The sequence below is a fragment of the Coregonus lavaretus genome, assembly GCF_964263955.1.
Source record: "Coregonus lavaretus genome assembly, chromosome: 5".
Lineage (NCBI taxonomy): Eukaryota > Metazoa > Chordata > Actinopteri > Salmoniformes > Salmonidae > Coregonus > Coregonus lavaretus.
Window position 1 is genome coordinate 43133535 of NC_139992.1, and position 15783 is coordinate 43149317.

General features: G+C 42.2%; 1 protein-coding gene and 1 gene segment (V, D, J or C); one reads left to right on the forward strand and one right to left on the reverse strand.

Moving 5' to 3' along the window:
- The first annotated feature begins 1285 nt into the window (after positions 1-1285).
- LOC311129711 (uncharacterized protein) lies at positions 1286-8149 on the forward strand. The gene is made up of 14 exons (XM_084162119.1): positions 1286-1418; positions 1811-2033; positions 2192-2361; positions 2609-2858; positions 2972-3114; positions 3282-3543; positions 3718-3839; positions 3951-4185; positions 4312-4457; positions 4645-4891; positions 5115-5251; positions 5364-5607; positions 5798-5946; positions 6051-8149. The coding sequence occupies exons 2-14, from the start codon at positions 1879-1881 to the stop codon at positions 6287-6289; spliced, it is 2499 nt and encodes an 832-aa protein (XP_084018245.1). The 5' UTR covers positions 1286-1418; positions 1811-1878; the 3' UTR covers positions 6290-8149.
- A 1870-nt stretch (positions 8150-10019) lies between these two features.
- On the reverse strand, positions 10020-11962 carry LOC311129266 (Ig kappa-b4 chain C region-like). The segment is given in 3 exons: positions 11953-11962; positions 11182-11241; positions 10020-10508 (listed from the first exon to the last, which is right to left on the reverse strand).
- Between the last annotated feature and the right edge of the window lie 3821 nt (positions 11963-15783).

Consider the following 15783-nt stretch of genomic DNA (forward strand, 5'->3'; position numbering starts at 1 on the left):
AAATGGAAGAAGTTCAAGATGACGGTCAATCACCCTCGGTCTGGGGCTCCATGCAAGATCTCACCTCGTGGGGCATCAATGATCATGAGGAAGGTGAGGGATCAGCCCAGAACTACACGGCAGGACCTGGTCAATGACCTGAAGAGAGCTGGGACCACAGTCTCAAAGAAAACCATTAGTAACACACTACGCCGTCATGGATTAAAATCCTGCAGCGCACGCAAGGTCCCCCTGCTCAAGCCAGCGCATGTCCCGTCTGAAGTTTGCCAATGACCATCTGGATGATCCAGAGGAGGAATGGGAGAAGGTCATGTGGTCTGATGAGACAAAAATATAGCTTTTTGGTCTAAACTCCACTCGTCGTGTTTGGAGGAAGAAGAAGAATGAGTACAACCCCAAGAACACCATCCCAACCGTGAAGCATGGAGGTGGAAACATCATTCTTTGTGGATGCTTTTCTGCAAAGGGGTCAGGACGACTGCACCGTATTGAGGGGAGGATGGATGGGGCCATGTATCGCGAGATCTTGGCCAACAACCTCCTTCCCTCAGTAAGAGCATTGAAGATGGGTCGTGGCTGGGTCTTCCAGCATGACAACGACCCGAAACACACAGCCAGGGTAACTAAGGAGTGGCTCCGTAAGAAGCATCTCAAGGTCCTGGAGTGGCCTAGCCAGTCTCCAGACCTGAACCCAATAGAAAATCTTTGGAGGGAGCTGAAAGTCCGTATTGCCCAGCGACAGCCCCGAAACCTGAAGGATCTGGAGAAGGTCTGTATGGAGGAGTGGGCCAAAATCCCTGCTGCAGTGTGTGCAAACCTGGTCAAGACCTACAGGAAACGTATGATCTCTGTAATTGCAAACAAAGGTTTCTGTACCAAATATTAAGTTCTGCTTTTCTGATGTATCAAATACTTATGTCATGCAATAAAATGCAAATTCATTACTTAAAAATCATACAATGTGATTTTCTGGATTTTTGTTTTAGATTCCGTCTCGCACAGTTGAAGTGTACATATGATAAAAATTACAGACCTCTACATGCTTTGTAAGTAGGAAAACCTGCAAAATCGGCAGTGTATCAAATACTTATTCTCCCCACTGTGTGTGTGTGTGTGTGTGTATATGTGTGTATATATATATATATATATATATAAATAATTATAATTTTTTATCTCTGGCACGTTATGGACATGGGGAAAATATCTCTGGAATGTGCTTGTCTGTATTCTCACACTGAAACCATTCCCTATATACAGAGTGGAATGCAAATTTTATGACCAGCTAGAGCGAATACTTGGGAATGTGTCCCCCTCAACATTTCCTGAGGTCACCTATGATGTTGAAGAGGTGACAGATGACCAGCTAGAAGACACTGAAGATTGGGAGTTCCCTGGCCACTCTGGTCTAGAAGAGATTGGTATGGTCCTATTGTGCCTGTCTTGGTAAATCGCATAATATTGGCTCTTGGGAAAGGGACTAATGTGTGTTTGCATGCAGCATGTTGCCCAACATCTTACAAAGAGGTCAAACTGCTAGAATGTTAATACAGCTGATTTTACATTTGGAATGTGCATTGTGATTCAACAAAATCAATCAAATGGCCCTGTGTAGCTCAGTTGGTAGAGCATGGCGCTTGCAACGCCAGCGTTGTGGGTTAGTTTCCCACGGGGGGCCAGTATGAAAACGTATGCACTCACTAACTGTAAGTCGCTCTGGATAAGAGCGTCTGCTAAATGACTAAAATGTTAAATGTAAATGATTAATAGTCAGTGATCACTGCTCTTGTGTTTGTCTCTATTTCCACGGAAGGAACCAGAAGTGTTCCCTGGACAGACTTGGAGACCCTCACCCTAATCAACATATGGGGAGAGGACAAAATGCAGAGGGAATTGAGGGGTATGCATAGAAATGGTCACCTTTTTGCTGTGATATCCCAAAAGATGTCTGCCCAGGGCTTTATCCGGACTGCAGAGCAGTGCCAGACGAGGGTGAAAAGACTGAAACGGAGTTTCCGACAGTGCTACGAGAACAAGTATGTCAATTATAGTTTAACAATCATTTGCTTTGTGCATTGGGAGTTCCACAGGGATCTATGCTCGGGCCTTTATATTCTTCTTTGATATCCTGTCATGGCTTACATTTTGTCTATTTGAGCCAGAAAAGTGCTTTGTTTTCTTTCCCCAAACGCAGCATGAAAGGAAGAGAGCAAGTAGAATGCAAGTTCTATGACCTACTGGAGAGAATACTGGGGAATGAGCTTCCCTCATACGTGGAGGTGTCAGAAAACTGTCTTGACATGGAGTCTAGAGAAGGATGGTCAGCAGACAACGAGTGCTCTGTTTACTCTTTCCAGGAGAGAGGTATGGTCACATTCTCTCTACTGGTTAACCAGTACCTCTTTCACTAGTAAAATATAATAGGATGAACTTGAGCACTCCTGTATGGGTATGGAAGGATGGGGAAGAAACTCGACCTAGCATATCTGACTCATTCTTTGATATCTGTGAGGAGGAGTCAACAAGGGTTTAGGGATAAGGGTGAGTGGATGGTTTGGGATTTGGACAATCTTTCTCACACACTCTTTCCCTTTGACTCTGATCCATCCAGAGGCTGCTGTGGGCGTGCCAGAAGACAGGAAGAAGGTCCCCTGGGCGGACGGCGAGACGGTGATCCTCCTGGAGCTCTGGGGAGATGACACTGTGCAGCAGAACCTGAAGCGCTGCCCGCACAACGGTCACATATACTCAGAGATTTCGGAAAAGCTCAACTTCCGTGGCTTTTACAGAACTGCAGAGCAGTGCCACACCAGGATAAAGCGCTTGAAAGCCAGCTATCGGCAGTGTCAGGAAACCATCAGGTAACCATTGCCTTTCAGCTTCTATTATTGATACATTTGTCATTTTGCTAATGTAGATTGGATTACAGATAGATTCTAATTTTGCAATCTCTCTCTTCCTGTGTTGTTCCTAGTTCATCTGGGTCTGAGCAGGTTGATTTTAAGTTCTACGATATTTTGGAACTAATACTTGAAAGGCAGCCTCCCTCCACCAGCACAGTGGTGACAGACTTGACCAATGACATATCAGAGGAATCAAACAGTGACTCACTTCAAGGTAAAAGTTCAGCTCATTTCAAACTATGCAAACCTTCTAATGACACCCTGCATGGGTATATCATATTTAGTTACTGATTCTACTGTAGGTGCCGTCTCCTCAACACAAGTACCTTTTCCAAGTCTAAACGGGGAAACTTTTATGTTATTGGGCTGTTTTGTATTTAGAGTCTACAGAAGCAGACAACAACATCACTTCTGAGAGGACCACACCAGGCTCATGGTCGGATCCTGAGACCCTAGCCCTTATTGACATCTGGGGGGAGGATGAGGTTCAGAGGGTGCTGAGAGACTTTGTCCACAACGGCCCCGTCTACATGGATATATCAGAAAAGATGCATGACCAAGGGTACTCCAAGACCCCAGAGCAGTGTCGTTGGAAAGTCAAGTCCATGAGGAACAACTTCCGTCAGTGCTACGACAGGAAAAAGTATGTTTGTACCCAACAGGTTTAAATTTGACACTTTCTGATGTTTGATACTAATTTACAGAAACATAAGCGTACTCTAATCTAACCCATAGCCAGAATACTGCATCCCAAAACATTTTCGACCCACATTTTTTTCATTTCAAAATGGCTTCCTTTTCTGTCTGCTATTCTCAGATGTGGAAGAAAGGGAGTGGAATACAAGTTCTACAATCAGTTGGAGCGAATACTTGGGCATGAAGCGGTCTCCATTGATGAGTACGATGAAAGAGACGATCAAACAGTAGACCAGTACACAGGTACAGTGATCTTACAGACGGTTATATGTTTACACTGTAGACTCAGTCAATCCAATCAGCAGGGCGGTACCTACGATCTGGAGGTTTCCAATGTAATGTCTCCCGGAGCAGGTGCTGATGAGATGAGATACACCCCGTGGTCGGAGCCAGAGACGCTGGCCCTCATTGAGCTGTGGGGGAACGAGGAGGTCCAGACAAGCCTCCGAGGTTGCGTCCGCAACGGGCACATTTTCGCCGACATAGCGGAGAAGCTGGCCACCATGGGGCACTTCAAAACGGCTGAGCAGTGCCACTCGAGGGTTAAGCGGCTGAGGAAAACCTACCGACGGTGTCTCCACAGCAGGAAGTAAGTGGAAAGCACAGATAATTTGTGGGTAAGGTGAGTCTTGGTGTCTAAATTGGAACCTGTTGCAAATTAACCCTTCATCTCCCACTGTTCTCCACCTCCCTCTACCTCTGATCGTACCTACAGAGTCGGAGGGGAGCCCTTACTTTTCAGATACTTCAGGTTCCTGGAGCCGGTGCTAGGCAACGACACTCTCTCCCCCGATGCAGAGATTGTTGATTTGTGTGATGACTTCAATCCAGATCCCACTGAGGAAGCAGATCAGGAAACATGTATGGTGCCTCCTCATCATCCTTACCCTCTAAGTCTAATGTAATTAGGGTCCTGTGTTTTTCCTGTGTCAGTGCCAACAGTTGTTTGTCCTGGTCAGGTCAAATCAGGACCCTAGTCATAATCAATCTTCTAAAAATGTACTTAGTAGCCACCTAAAGCCTCCCAAAAACAGATATATCTTTTAAGGCCAGGGCTCAGCCAGTTACGCTGTGACAGAGTCCAGCAGAAAGATGCCCTGGTCCGATTGGGAGACCCAGGCTCTGCTGGGGGTCTGGGGCGAGGACCACGTGCAGCTCTCCCTACGCGGCTGCTTGAAGAACAGACACGTGTTTGAGTACATCTCACGGAGGATGATGGCCCAGGGGTTCATAAGGACGGCTGAGCAGTGCCACACACGCATCAAACGACTCAAGGCCAGCTTCCACCATGACAAGTGAGTGCAAAGGATTTATAACTACTATTTTATGTCTAGTTATTCACTTTATAAATTACACTACAACATCGGAAATCAATGATTTACTCAATTTCATCTCATTAATAAACCATGTAATTGCGGTCTTGTTTTTATCACTGGTATTGTTACATAGTACATATGGTCAGAGGATATGATGATCCAATTCCCTCTGAACCATATGTCTAATCTTTTGTTTCCCCAGAAGGGAGTGTAAGTTCTACGATCAGATGGAGGAGATTTTATCGAGGGAGCTCAACTTCGACAGTCTGGCCGAAGATTCGTTAGACAATGAGGAAGCTGCTGTCTGCGAGTCTACACTTGAGGTTGACCAAAGGAAAGGTAAAGCAAAGCCATACCATACCTTGAAACGTTCTATGAGTTGTCTTATTTCAACTGACCTAAACCCCTTTCCACTGTAAATAATGTGTTCATTGGGTGTCTTTGTCTTCAGCTAGCCGTCCTCCAACTGACGGCTCCAAGTTCCCCTGGAGCGACAGTGAGACCCAGGTCCTCCTCAGTTTCTGGGGGAGTGATGAGGTCCAGGAGGATCTAAAGGGCTGCACCAAAAACAGACACATTTTCACCGAGATCTCTCAGGCCATGGCCAACCAGGGCTACCTGAGGACAGCCGAACAGTGCCAGTCTAGAGTGAAGCGGCTAAAGGCCAACTTCCGCCAGTTCTGCGAGAGCAAACAGTAAGCCATGGGGGATAAGATATGGATATGAAGTTGATAACCACTATTTATAATTGCAAATTGATTATGAAGACGCCATACTGATGGAACAGTTTTGTATTCATGGTCAGAGGTTTGCCATGCTCATGTTAGTACAGCAAAGCTCATAAATTAACCAGATATGAAGAATAAGCATGTTCTATTTTCCCAGGAGTGGAGGAGAAAATGTGGAGTGCAAATTCTACGATCAGTTTGTGCAAATATTCAGGAACAAGCATCTATCCTGTGACTCTCTGGCTGAGGAATCGAATGGCGCCACAGACATGGGAGAGGTCCCAGGTGGCCAAGTCCACGGAACAGGTAACTGAAACAATCTCCTAATCTCTGTACAGTAAATGCTGTTTTTACGTTATACTATCAACGTTGGGCCTTTGTTTATGTGTTGTTGTTTTTTGGCTCTCCAGAATCAGGCAGCTATCCATCACCATGGGAACTAGATCACCCCTGGAGCATTGAGGAGACTGAAGCCCTCCTCGACATATGGGGCAGTGACAGAATCCAAGAGGACCTGAGGGGAAACACTGAACTGGAACACATTTATGCAGAGATCTCCCAAATGATGGCTGACCAGGGCTTCATGAAAACAGCAGAGCAGTGCCAGACAAGGGCGACGCAACTGAACCTGAGTATTATTCCAATCTGACAATGAGGAAGGATTTGGGATCATCTGAAGACAGTTTTGTAGCGCCACAGGAAAGCTACAATGACCTCTGGAAAAGGTGTATAAACAGCTACAATGACCTGTGTCTCTCCTATCTCCTGTGTTGTTTTCAGAGAGGTTCTGTATTCTATCAAAGAGGCGCTGTTGCTTTGTTGGATATTGCTGAAGAGACTCAACATCCATCCCATTCATTCTGTTGGAAATCAGACACATGTATTTAACCTTTGTATAGGTGCTTAAATCTACGTGTAATGGACTATCTGAATGTTTTTTTGTCATGTATTTCACTAAGTGCACATGTGAAACCCCTGAAACTTATCCAGAACGCTGCAACCCGTCTGGTGTTCAACCTTCCCAAGTTCTCTCACGTCACCCCGCTCCTCCGCACACTCCACTGGCTTCCAGTTGAAGCTTGCATCTACTACAAGACCATGGTGCTTGCCTACGGAGCTGTGAGGGGAACGGCACCTCCTTACCTTCAGGCTCTGATCAGACCCTACACCCAAACAAGGGCACTACGTTCATCCACCTCTGGCCTGCTAGCTCCCCTACCTCTACGGAAGCACAGTTCCCGCTCAGCCCAGTCAAAGCTATTTGCTGCTCTGGCATCCCAATGGTGGAACAAGCTCCCCCACGACGCCAGGACAGCGGAGTCACTGACCACCTTCTGGAGACACTTGAAACCCTACCTCTTTAAGGAATACCTGGAATAGTATAATAGTAATCCTTCTACCCCCCCCTTTACTACCACTGTCTTTTGTCTAAACTAACACCTGACTTATTTCACCTGCTAGCACTGACTTGTTTAAAGAAATGTACTTATTGTGATCGAGATGTAGTTGTCCCTGATTGCACTGACTTTGCTCACAGCTGCTTGTTTGAAGAAGTGTACTTACTGTGATCAAGATGTGGTTGTCCCACTGGCTATCCTAAGTTGAATGCACCAATTTGTAAGTCGCTCTGGATAAGAGCATCTGCTAAATGACTTAAATGTAAATGTGTTGTGATAAAGGGACCTATTCAATGAACTTAACGAAACCTTTTAAAGGGATTTGCTTGAGTGAATCCTCTAACGAGAATTGGTCAAAACCACATGACATTCTGAACACTTGATTTTGCATTATGATTTGCCAAACAAAAGGCTTGCTATTATGTACATATTTGTGTATTTTATGTACATTTGTGTTTTAGTAAACTCACTGTGTGTTTAGGGCTATTTTCAAGTGAACTAATTTAGATAAAATTCCTTTGAGTGGAGTTTGATTACCTGACTGTTTGGGTACTTAAGTGTCAATACTGTATCATCTCTGTTACTGTCTATCTAGGTTAACCGAAACGCTGAGGTTTCTGTTGTTACCAGCTTTAACCACTGGGGGGAGCATGAGACCAAATCCTATTTTTAACCTCAACAGATTGTCTGGATCGGAGCCCCACAGTAAGTAGCCACTAGAATTCTGGAAGCACAGGCATCTACTTTTTGCTTACTCATACATTATTTTTAGATAACATGGTGAGAGAGCCCTTGCATCAAATTCTTTTCTCAGCATTGATGGTGTTGGTTGTTCCTCGGAAGACCATTTGCATAGAGAGGATACTTTGCATTGGCGGTGCATGCTTCAGTGCTCTGGGAGTGTTTATATCCCTGTGAGTTGAACACTTCATGACAACAGAACCAACAACAACCATTACTTTTATCACCATCTTCATCTGGACACTTGCTTTCTGCTTTCAAGGTGATAATTGTATTTACTTGGTTTTATGTTAAACTATTTTGGTACACTGAAATGATGATAGAATTGACACAATAAGACGTGTTAAAGGATTAAAGGAGGTACTTGCTAATTGGTTGAAGTATTTTTTTTCAGAATCCAGGGGGCAGTACACTTTGACTCAGACTCCTGCTGTGAATGCTGTTCTCCCAGGACAGACAGTCTCTCTGGGGTGTAAAACTAGCAGTGATCCTTATGGGAATTGTGGTGGTTCAGGTAAACAGTGTCTAGCTTGGTACCAGCAGAAACCTGGAGGAGCTCCTAAACTCCTCATTTACTATATAAGCACCCTTCAGTCTGGGACTCCATCTAGATTCAGAGGCAGTGGATCTGGGAGTGACTTCACTCTGACCATCAGTGGAGTCCAGGCTGAAGATGCAGGAGATTACTACTGTCAGAGTTTCCACTATCCCAATAGTAAATATGTGTTCACACAGTGATACAGAGCCGTACAAAAACCTCCCTCAGTCAGACTGCACAGTGACTGTACTGCTACAGCTGGGACCTACTGCAGGTGCTGAGGGGGAAGAGACAGTGACATGGAACACTAGATGAGGTCAACTGTGACGTGACAATATGGTTAGAAAGCAATCATTCAGTTCACATGACCATCATCATCATCATTAACATCATAATGGTTATAACCTGTTATATTTGTCATGGCCTTTAAGTGTATATAACATTTCTTTGAAGTTTTGAAACACATTACCTTCCAATATGTAAAGCAAGATTTACAGATGTAAAACAAAAGGTGTTCTGACCTCAACAATCACTTCAGCCCTCCAAAACAAGTTCCAAAATGGACCTCAACCAAATGTGTGATTTAAATTGTGATCTTCTAGCATTATATTAACTGTTTTCATGAGCAGGTTACTGACTGTTAGATCTGTGAATGAGACATGATGCTGGGTTCAAACATGAGACACTACACTAAATACACTATCTACGTGAAGTATAATATCCATTTTATCTGTCATTAATTACATTGTGGCATATCTGTTATGTGTCCCTCCCTGAATCCACTATAGAGGTTAAAACCAGTCCACTCCCTCACATCTGGCCCAGTCCAGGGTATTTCAGGCAGTGAAACTGTTCAACTACTAGACTGGTATCTGGGAGTGAAACTGAGATTTACATAGACAGGGCTGAGTGGTTCTGCTTGTCCCAGAATAGAGCAGTACTGTCAACAGATGTTCACTCTGTCCCCAGGGGGTTGGAGGTAGAGAAGACTGTCACTACACTATATAGCAGCGTTTCCCAAACCCGGTCCTCGGGACCCCAAGAGGTGGACGTTTTGGTTTTTGACCTAGCTTTACACTGCTGATAAAAAATAATCAACTAATCATCGAGCTTTGATAATTTGAATCAGCTGTGTAGTGTTAGGGCAAAAAACTAAACGCGCACCCCTTGGCGTCCCGAGGACCGAGTTTGGGAAACACTGCTATATCTTGAAGTAGTGGCACTTGTAATATTTGTATTTTAAAAATATATATTTAGCTTCAAATCACAGCCTATAACACACTTGAGAGTCCAAGATATCGGTTGACTGTTTGATAGTTGTTATTTTATTACTGTAAAGTCTGTCAAGTCAAACACGTCTGACACAGACTCAGTATCCTGATGAATGAAGACAGTCAACTACTACCATGGCAGAACCTCTTCTATTATATCACAGTATATTGTGATAGTATGAAATACTGGTCAATTATAATGTTAGAGTGAGTTTTAGACTTGACAGTTGTTAAAGACACCATTAATCAGCCTTACTGAATACATATTTTTCCAGAATATTACAAATATACAGTATCTATGATCCAGTTTATTAATAAAAACAACAAAAATATGCATTCCAAAAAGAAATCTTTATTTTAATCCATTATCACACAATCAAAGCATCAAAGCAAACATGATAGTGAATAAAAACAGATCACATCAAATCTAAAACTAACAAAATCTCAATCTACAGAATGGATTGACACATGAACTCAAGCCAAGCCCCCTGTTAGTCTACACCAGAGTGATCACTAGATTGAAGAATGACTGATTTTAGAACAAAGCAAGTCAAAGAAGAGGAACCAGCATCCTCTCTCCACAGGGGTGTGTGACTGAGGGGTCCTACCCAGAACAGTCAACCCTCCTCAGGGTCTTGGTGACTGGAGTCTGGGATTTCTGCTGAGCTTCACAGGTCACCTCTCCTGCATTGATCCACTCCTGGGCAGTGAGAGTCAGGGTGCTGCTCCAGCTATACAGGCCATCCTTCTCCAGGACCCCGGGACTGGCCTCCTGCTTCTTGTTGGTCCCGTCCACTTTCCAGCTTATGGTCCAGTCTGAGGGGAAGCCCTTGTTGGCCAGACACGTCAGTGTGGCTGTTGTTGTACTGGACAGCTCCTCACTAGAGGGGGGCAGGACGGTGAGGGTGGGGACACTGTTACCTGGAACAAACAGAACACATCAACTAAGTAACTACATCAAGTACAGCTACAGTAAGAGATTATCTTCAGCAAAGGACACATCAAAATAAAGTGATTTGGAAATGCCCTCTAAATATTAATGTAAAAGTTAGATTGGTAAAAGATGTGGAGAAAACACAAACTGTAATATGATAAAGCAGATTAATGAACCGAACAAGTATTAAATAAGTTACAAGTCATACAGATATTATTTAGGAATTGATCTGATCAGAATAGCCTTCTCATATTCATAGTATTTGCAGAATTTGAGCATAAATTAGTTTTAATCACATATCAACCATGTTAGTTCATGAAGTTGGTTACAAACATAACTGAGACCCTTTGTCTTCACACTAACAGTGAAGGCTACCATGAACTCAACGCAACAATAATGACTACTATATCCAATACTATTAAATTGTCATCATACCAGAATTAAGAGTTATTTCTGCAATCATACAAATCAGACATACAAATAAACCTACAATTTAACATTTAGATTTTTAAAAATGTTATTTGAAAGAAGGCTCAGTCAAAATTAATTTAAAACATTTTGAAACTCTAAAATCGCAATATTTTCATAGACACAGAGTGTAAGAATAACATACTTAATAAGTGTAATCAGAAATAAATATCAAGAGAGCTTGTTACTTACTTCCAACATCTAGTCTGGTGCCGCTACCAAAAGTGTACCACAGTGATACAATCCCTATTACTGCTTATACAAAAAACTCCTGCCCATTGGGCAAGCTGAATTTCTTTAGACTGGGGTTGAAATCATTGACTCTAATATGGTATGAATACTTGCCAAATATGATTTTATCTTGTTCATTTGACATAAAGTGTTTTTTGCTAAACCTGTTTATTGAACATTTCCTAGAAGGTGCAGTATGTTTATTCATACTCCTAATCTAAAATGTAGGCTAATCACCCTAATCGTTTGAAGGCAGGTCAAATTTAATTAGATGTAATAACATGCTTATTAAAATTGGCCATATTATGTGTAGGCTTTGTATATTTCTTCCCAAAATCATGTAAAGAAAGTAAGTAAAAAAATCCCCAATATCGAGGCTAAATTTATAGATATTGAAACACGACATCAAAAGGTGAATAAAACAGTTAATTTTGTTGTTTACTTACTTCCAACATCAAGTCTGGTGCCGCTACCAAAAGTGTACCACAGTAATACAATCCCTATTACTGTTTATACAAAAACCTCTCTGTGTTGTGATGCTGCAGCTGTTACAGTGAAGATCACTCATACTGAATCATCATCAACACAAATACACTTTAACATCTTCCAGGTAGAACAAACACTTCATATAAGCTGTTTCTAGATAATACAAATATGAATTGCATCTTAAAACCAGATATGAGTATTTTTTCCTTCTTCTGTGTATCAGGTGTTCTCCTAGTCTGGAGGTACAGTCCAGCATTATATCGAGTGTTGCTAGTATTCCTCCATATTGTCCATATGAAAGACAACAGCAGCAGCAGTAGTGATAGTGATCCATATTGTATATTCCTTTATTAAAGATGTTGATCTCAGATTTAACAGTGGTGGTAAAGTCACAGAGGACAGACAACACTACCAGAGGAATCCTACCAGCTTTAGTTTAGAGAAGTGTTCACTAACTGATTAGAGGAACTTACATAAGAGACCAAGCATGAGTGAACAGACAGTTAATTATATCTGATCATCATCAGAATAAAAATACAATGGTGATGTGCTTAAAAAACGTCATACATTAGTGATATGAGTAAAAAGTTGCTGTTTGATGTTATACAAGATAACACATGCAGGATAAAATACATTCTAAAGATGTGAGCGTTCTTGGAAACAGAAATAGTTTTGAGACTTTCATTTGTATCCCTGTGAGTTTAACACTTCATGACTGAGAGCTGTCCTTCATGACAACAGAACCCACAACAACCATGACTTTTATCACCATCTTCATCTGGACACTTGCTCTCTGCTTTCAAGGTTACACTTTTCAGAATTTACTGTTGAAAATTAATTACATCTGCACCATTGAAATGTATATCAATGTTAATATTTATATTCAGAACAATGTATTACTATATGAAATATTTTATTCATATAATTGTTTTTATTCTATTTTTCAGAATCCAGAGGACAGATCACTGTGACTCAGACTCCTGCAGTGGAAATTGTTCTCCCAGAACAGACAGTCTCTCTGAACTGTAAAACCATCAGTGATGTGCATCCTAACTGTGGTTAATCTATGCCCTGTATGGCCTGGTGCCAACAGAAACCTGGATCCATTCCCAAACTCCTTGTTTATCGAGGAAGTACTCTTAACTCTGGGACTCCATCTAGATTCAGTGGCAGCGGATCTGGGAGTGACTTCACTCTGACTATCAGTGGAGTCCAAGGTGAAGATGCAGGAGATTACTACTGTCAGTGTCCACTACCTCAACAGTGTCTGGGTGTTCACACAGTGATACCAAAACCTCCCTTAGTCAGACTGCACAGGGACTGTACTGCTACAGATGTGACCTATTGCAGGTGCTGAGGGGAGGAGATGATCCAGTACAATGACACAGTGTATAGTAGAGCTGAACAACAAAAGAGTCAAACTAGAGCTATTTACATCATTTAGCAGATGCTCTTATCCAGAGCGACTTACAGGAGCAATTACGGTTAAGTGCCTTGCTTAAGGGCACATCGACAGATTTTTCACCTAGTCAGCTCGGGGATTAGAACCAGCAACCTTTCGGTTACTGGCACAACGCTCTTACCCACTAAGCTACCTGCCGCTATGTCTAGAAAACATTAAATCATAAATGATCATTAAATGTTTCTCCTGACCATTAACTACATGTTGACTTTGTTGAATAACTCAAGGAAAACCATCAACCAATCATAATAGAGATGATGTGCAATGATCAAAACCCCTAAAGATGACCTTTGTTTTGAATAGCTGGAATTTAATCAACATAATTCAAACACATACAATGAAGCCCTTAAACATTACCCATTCATCCTCACTCACACCACTGTGGTAGTTCCAGAGAGCAGCAGGTGAAGCAAGAGACTGGAGACTTCAGAGCTCTGGAGATCTCCCCTTTAAAGCAGCAGCATCACACGGTCAACACACAGACTGCAGCTACTAACCCTGACCACAGGAGGGAGACAGAAAGCAGATACTATCTGGTCTAATAACACAGTAATAACGTTATGCTCGACATGTAGATGTCTAAAGTCATTATATCAGTCCCCATTCAGCACTTATATCAGAAACCATATCAGTGAATACATAGCTATCATGTTTCTACATCACGTCCGACTGTCCAGGAAGACTACTTACATGTAGGACACTTTACTGAAAAATGATGGATGGGGAGAAGACCAGAAGATTATTTGCATAGTGATGATGCTATGCATAGACAGCACATGCTTCAGTGGTCTGGGAGTGTTTATATCCCTGTGAGTTTAACACTTCATGACTGAGAGCTGTCCTTCATGACAACAGAACCCACAACAACCATGACTTTTATCACCATCTTCATCTGGATATTTGCCCTCTGTCTCCAAGGTAATATATTTGACAGAAAATGACCCGGACCATTACACTATTAGGCTATATAACCTCATTACAGTTTAATTTCATATGCTATATGGAAAAATATATTAACAATTTAATGCTATTTCTACATGACATATCTATTTCAGAATCCAGAGGCCAGGTCACTGTGACTCAGACCCCTGCAGTGAAATCTGTTCTCCCAGGACAGACAGTCTCTCTGAACTGTAAAACCAGCAGTGATGTGCATCAAGCAGGGACCTCTTCTCCCTATCTAGCCTGGTACCAACAGAAACCTGGAGGAGCTCCTAAACTCCTTATTTACTATGCTAAAACACTTCAGTCTGGGACTCCATCTAGATTCAGTGGTAGTGGAACTCATAGTGACTTCACTCTGACCATCAGTGGAGTCCAGGCTGAAGATGCAGGAGATTACTACTGTCAGAGTTTCCACTATCCCAATAGTAAATATGTGTTCACACAGTGATACAGAGCCGTACAAAAACCTCCCTCAGTCAGACTGCACAGTGACTGTACTGCTACAGCTGGGACCTACTGCAGGTGCTGAGGGGGAAGAGACAGTGACATGGAACACTAGATGAGGTCAACTGTGACGTGACAATATGGTTAGAAAGCAATCATTCAGTTCACATGACCATCATCATCATCATTAACATCATAATGGTTATAACCTGTTATATTTGTCATGGCCTTTAAGTGTATATAACATTTCTTTGAAGTTTTGAAACACATTACCTTCCAATATGTAAAGCAAGATCTACAGATGTAAAACAAAAGGTGTTCTGACCTCAACAATCACTTCAGCCCTCCAAAACAAGTTCCAAAATGGACCTCAACCAAATGTGTGATTTAAATTGTGATCTTCTAGCATTATATTAACTGTTTTCATGAGCAGGTTACTGACTGTTAGATCTGTGAATGAGACATGATGCTGGGTTCAAACATGAGACACTACACTAAATACACTATCTACGTAAAGTATAATATCCATTTTATCTGTCATTAATTACATTGTGGCATATCTGTTATGTGTCCCTCCCTGAATCCACTATAGAGGTTAAAACCAGTCCACTCCCTCACATCTGGCCCAGTCCAGGGTATTTCAGGCAGTGAAACTGTTCAACTACTAGACTGGTATCTGTGGGAGTGAAACTGAGATTTACATAGACAGGGCTGAGTGGTTCTGCTTGTCCCAGAATAGAGCAGCACTGTCAACAGATGTTCACTCTGTCCCCAGGGGGTTGGAGGTAGAGAAGACTGTCACTACACTATATAGCAGCGTTTCCCAAACCCGGTCCTCGGGACCCCAAGAGGTGGACGTTTTGGTTCTTGACCTAGCTTTACACTGCTGATAAAAAATAATCAACTAATCATCGAGCTTTGATAATTTGAATCAGCTGTGTAGTGTTAGGGCAAAAAAACTAAACGCGCACCCCTTGGCGTCCCGAGGACCGAGTTTGGGAAACTGCTATATCTTGAAGTAGTGGAACTTGTAATATTTGTATTTAAAAATATATATATTTATCTTCAAATAACAGCCTATAACACACTTGAGAGTCCAAGATATCGGTTGACTGTTTGATAGTTGTTATTTTATTACTGTAAAGTCTGTCAAGTCAAACACGTCTGACACAGACTCAGTATCCTGATGAATGAAGACAGTCAACTACTACCATGGCAGAACCTCT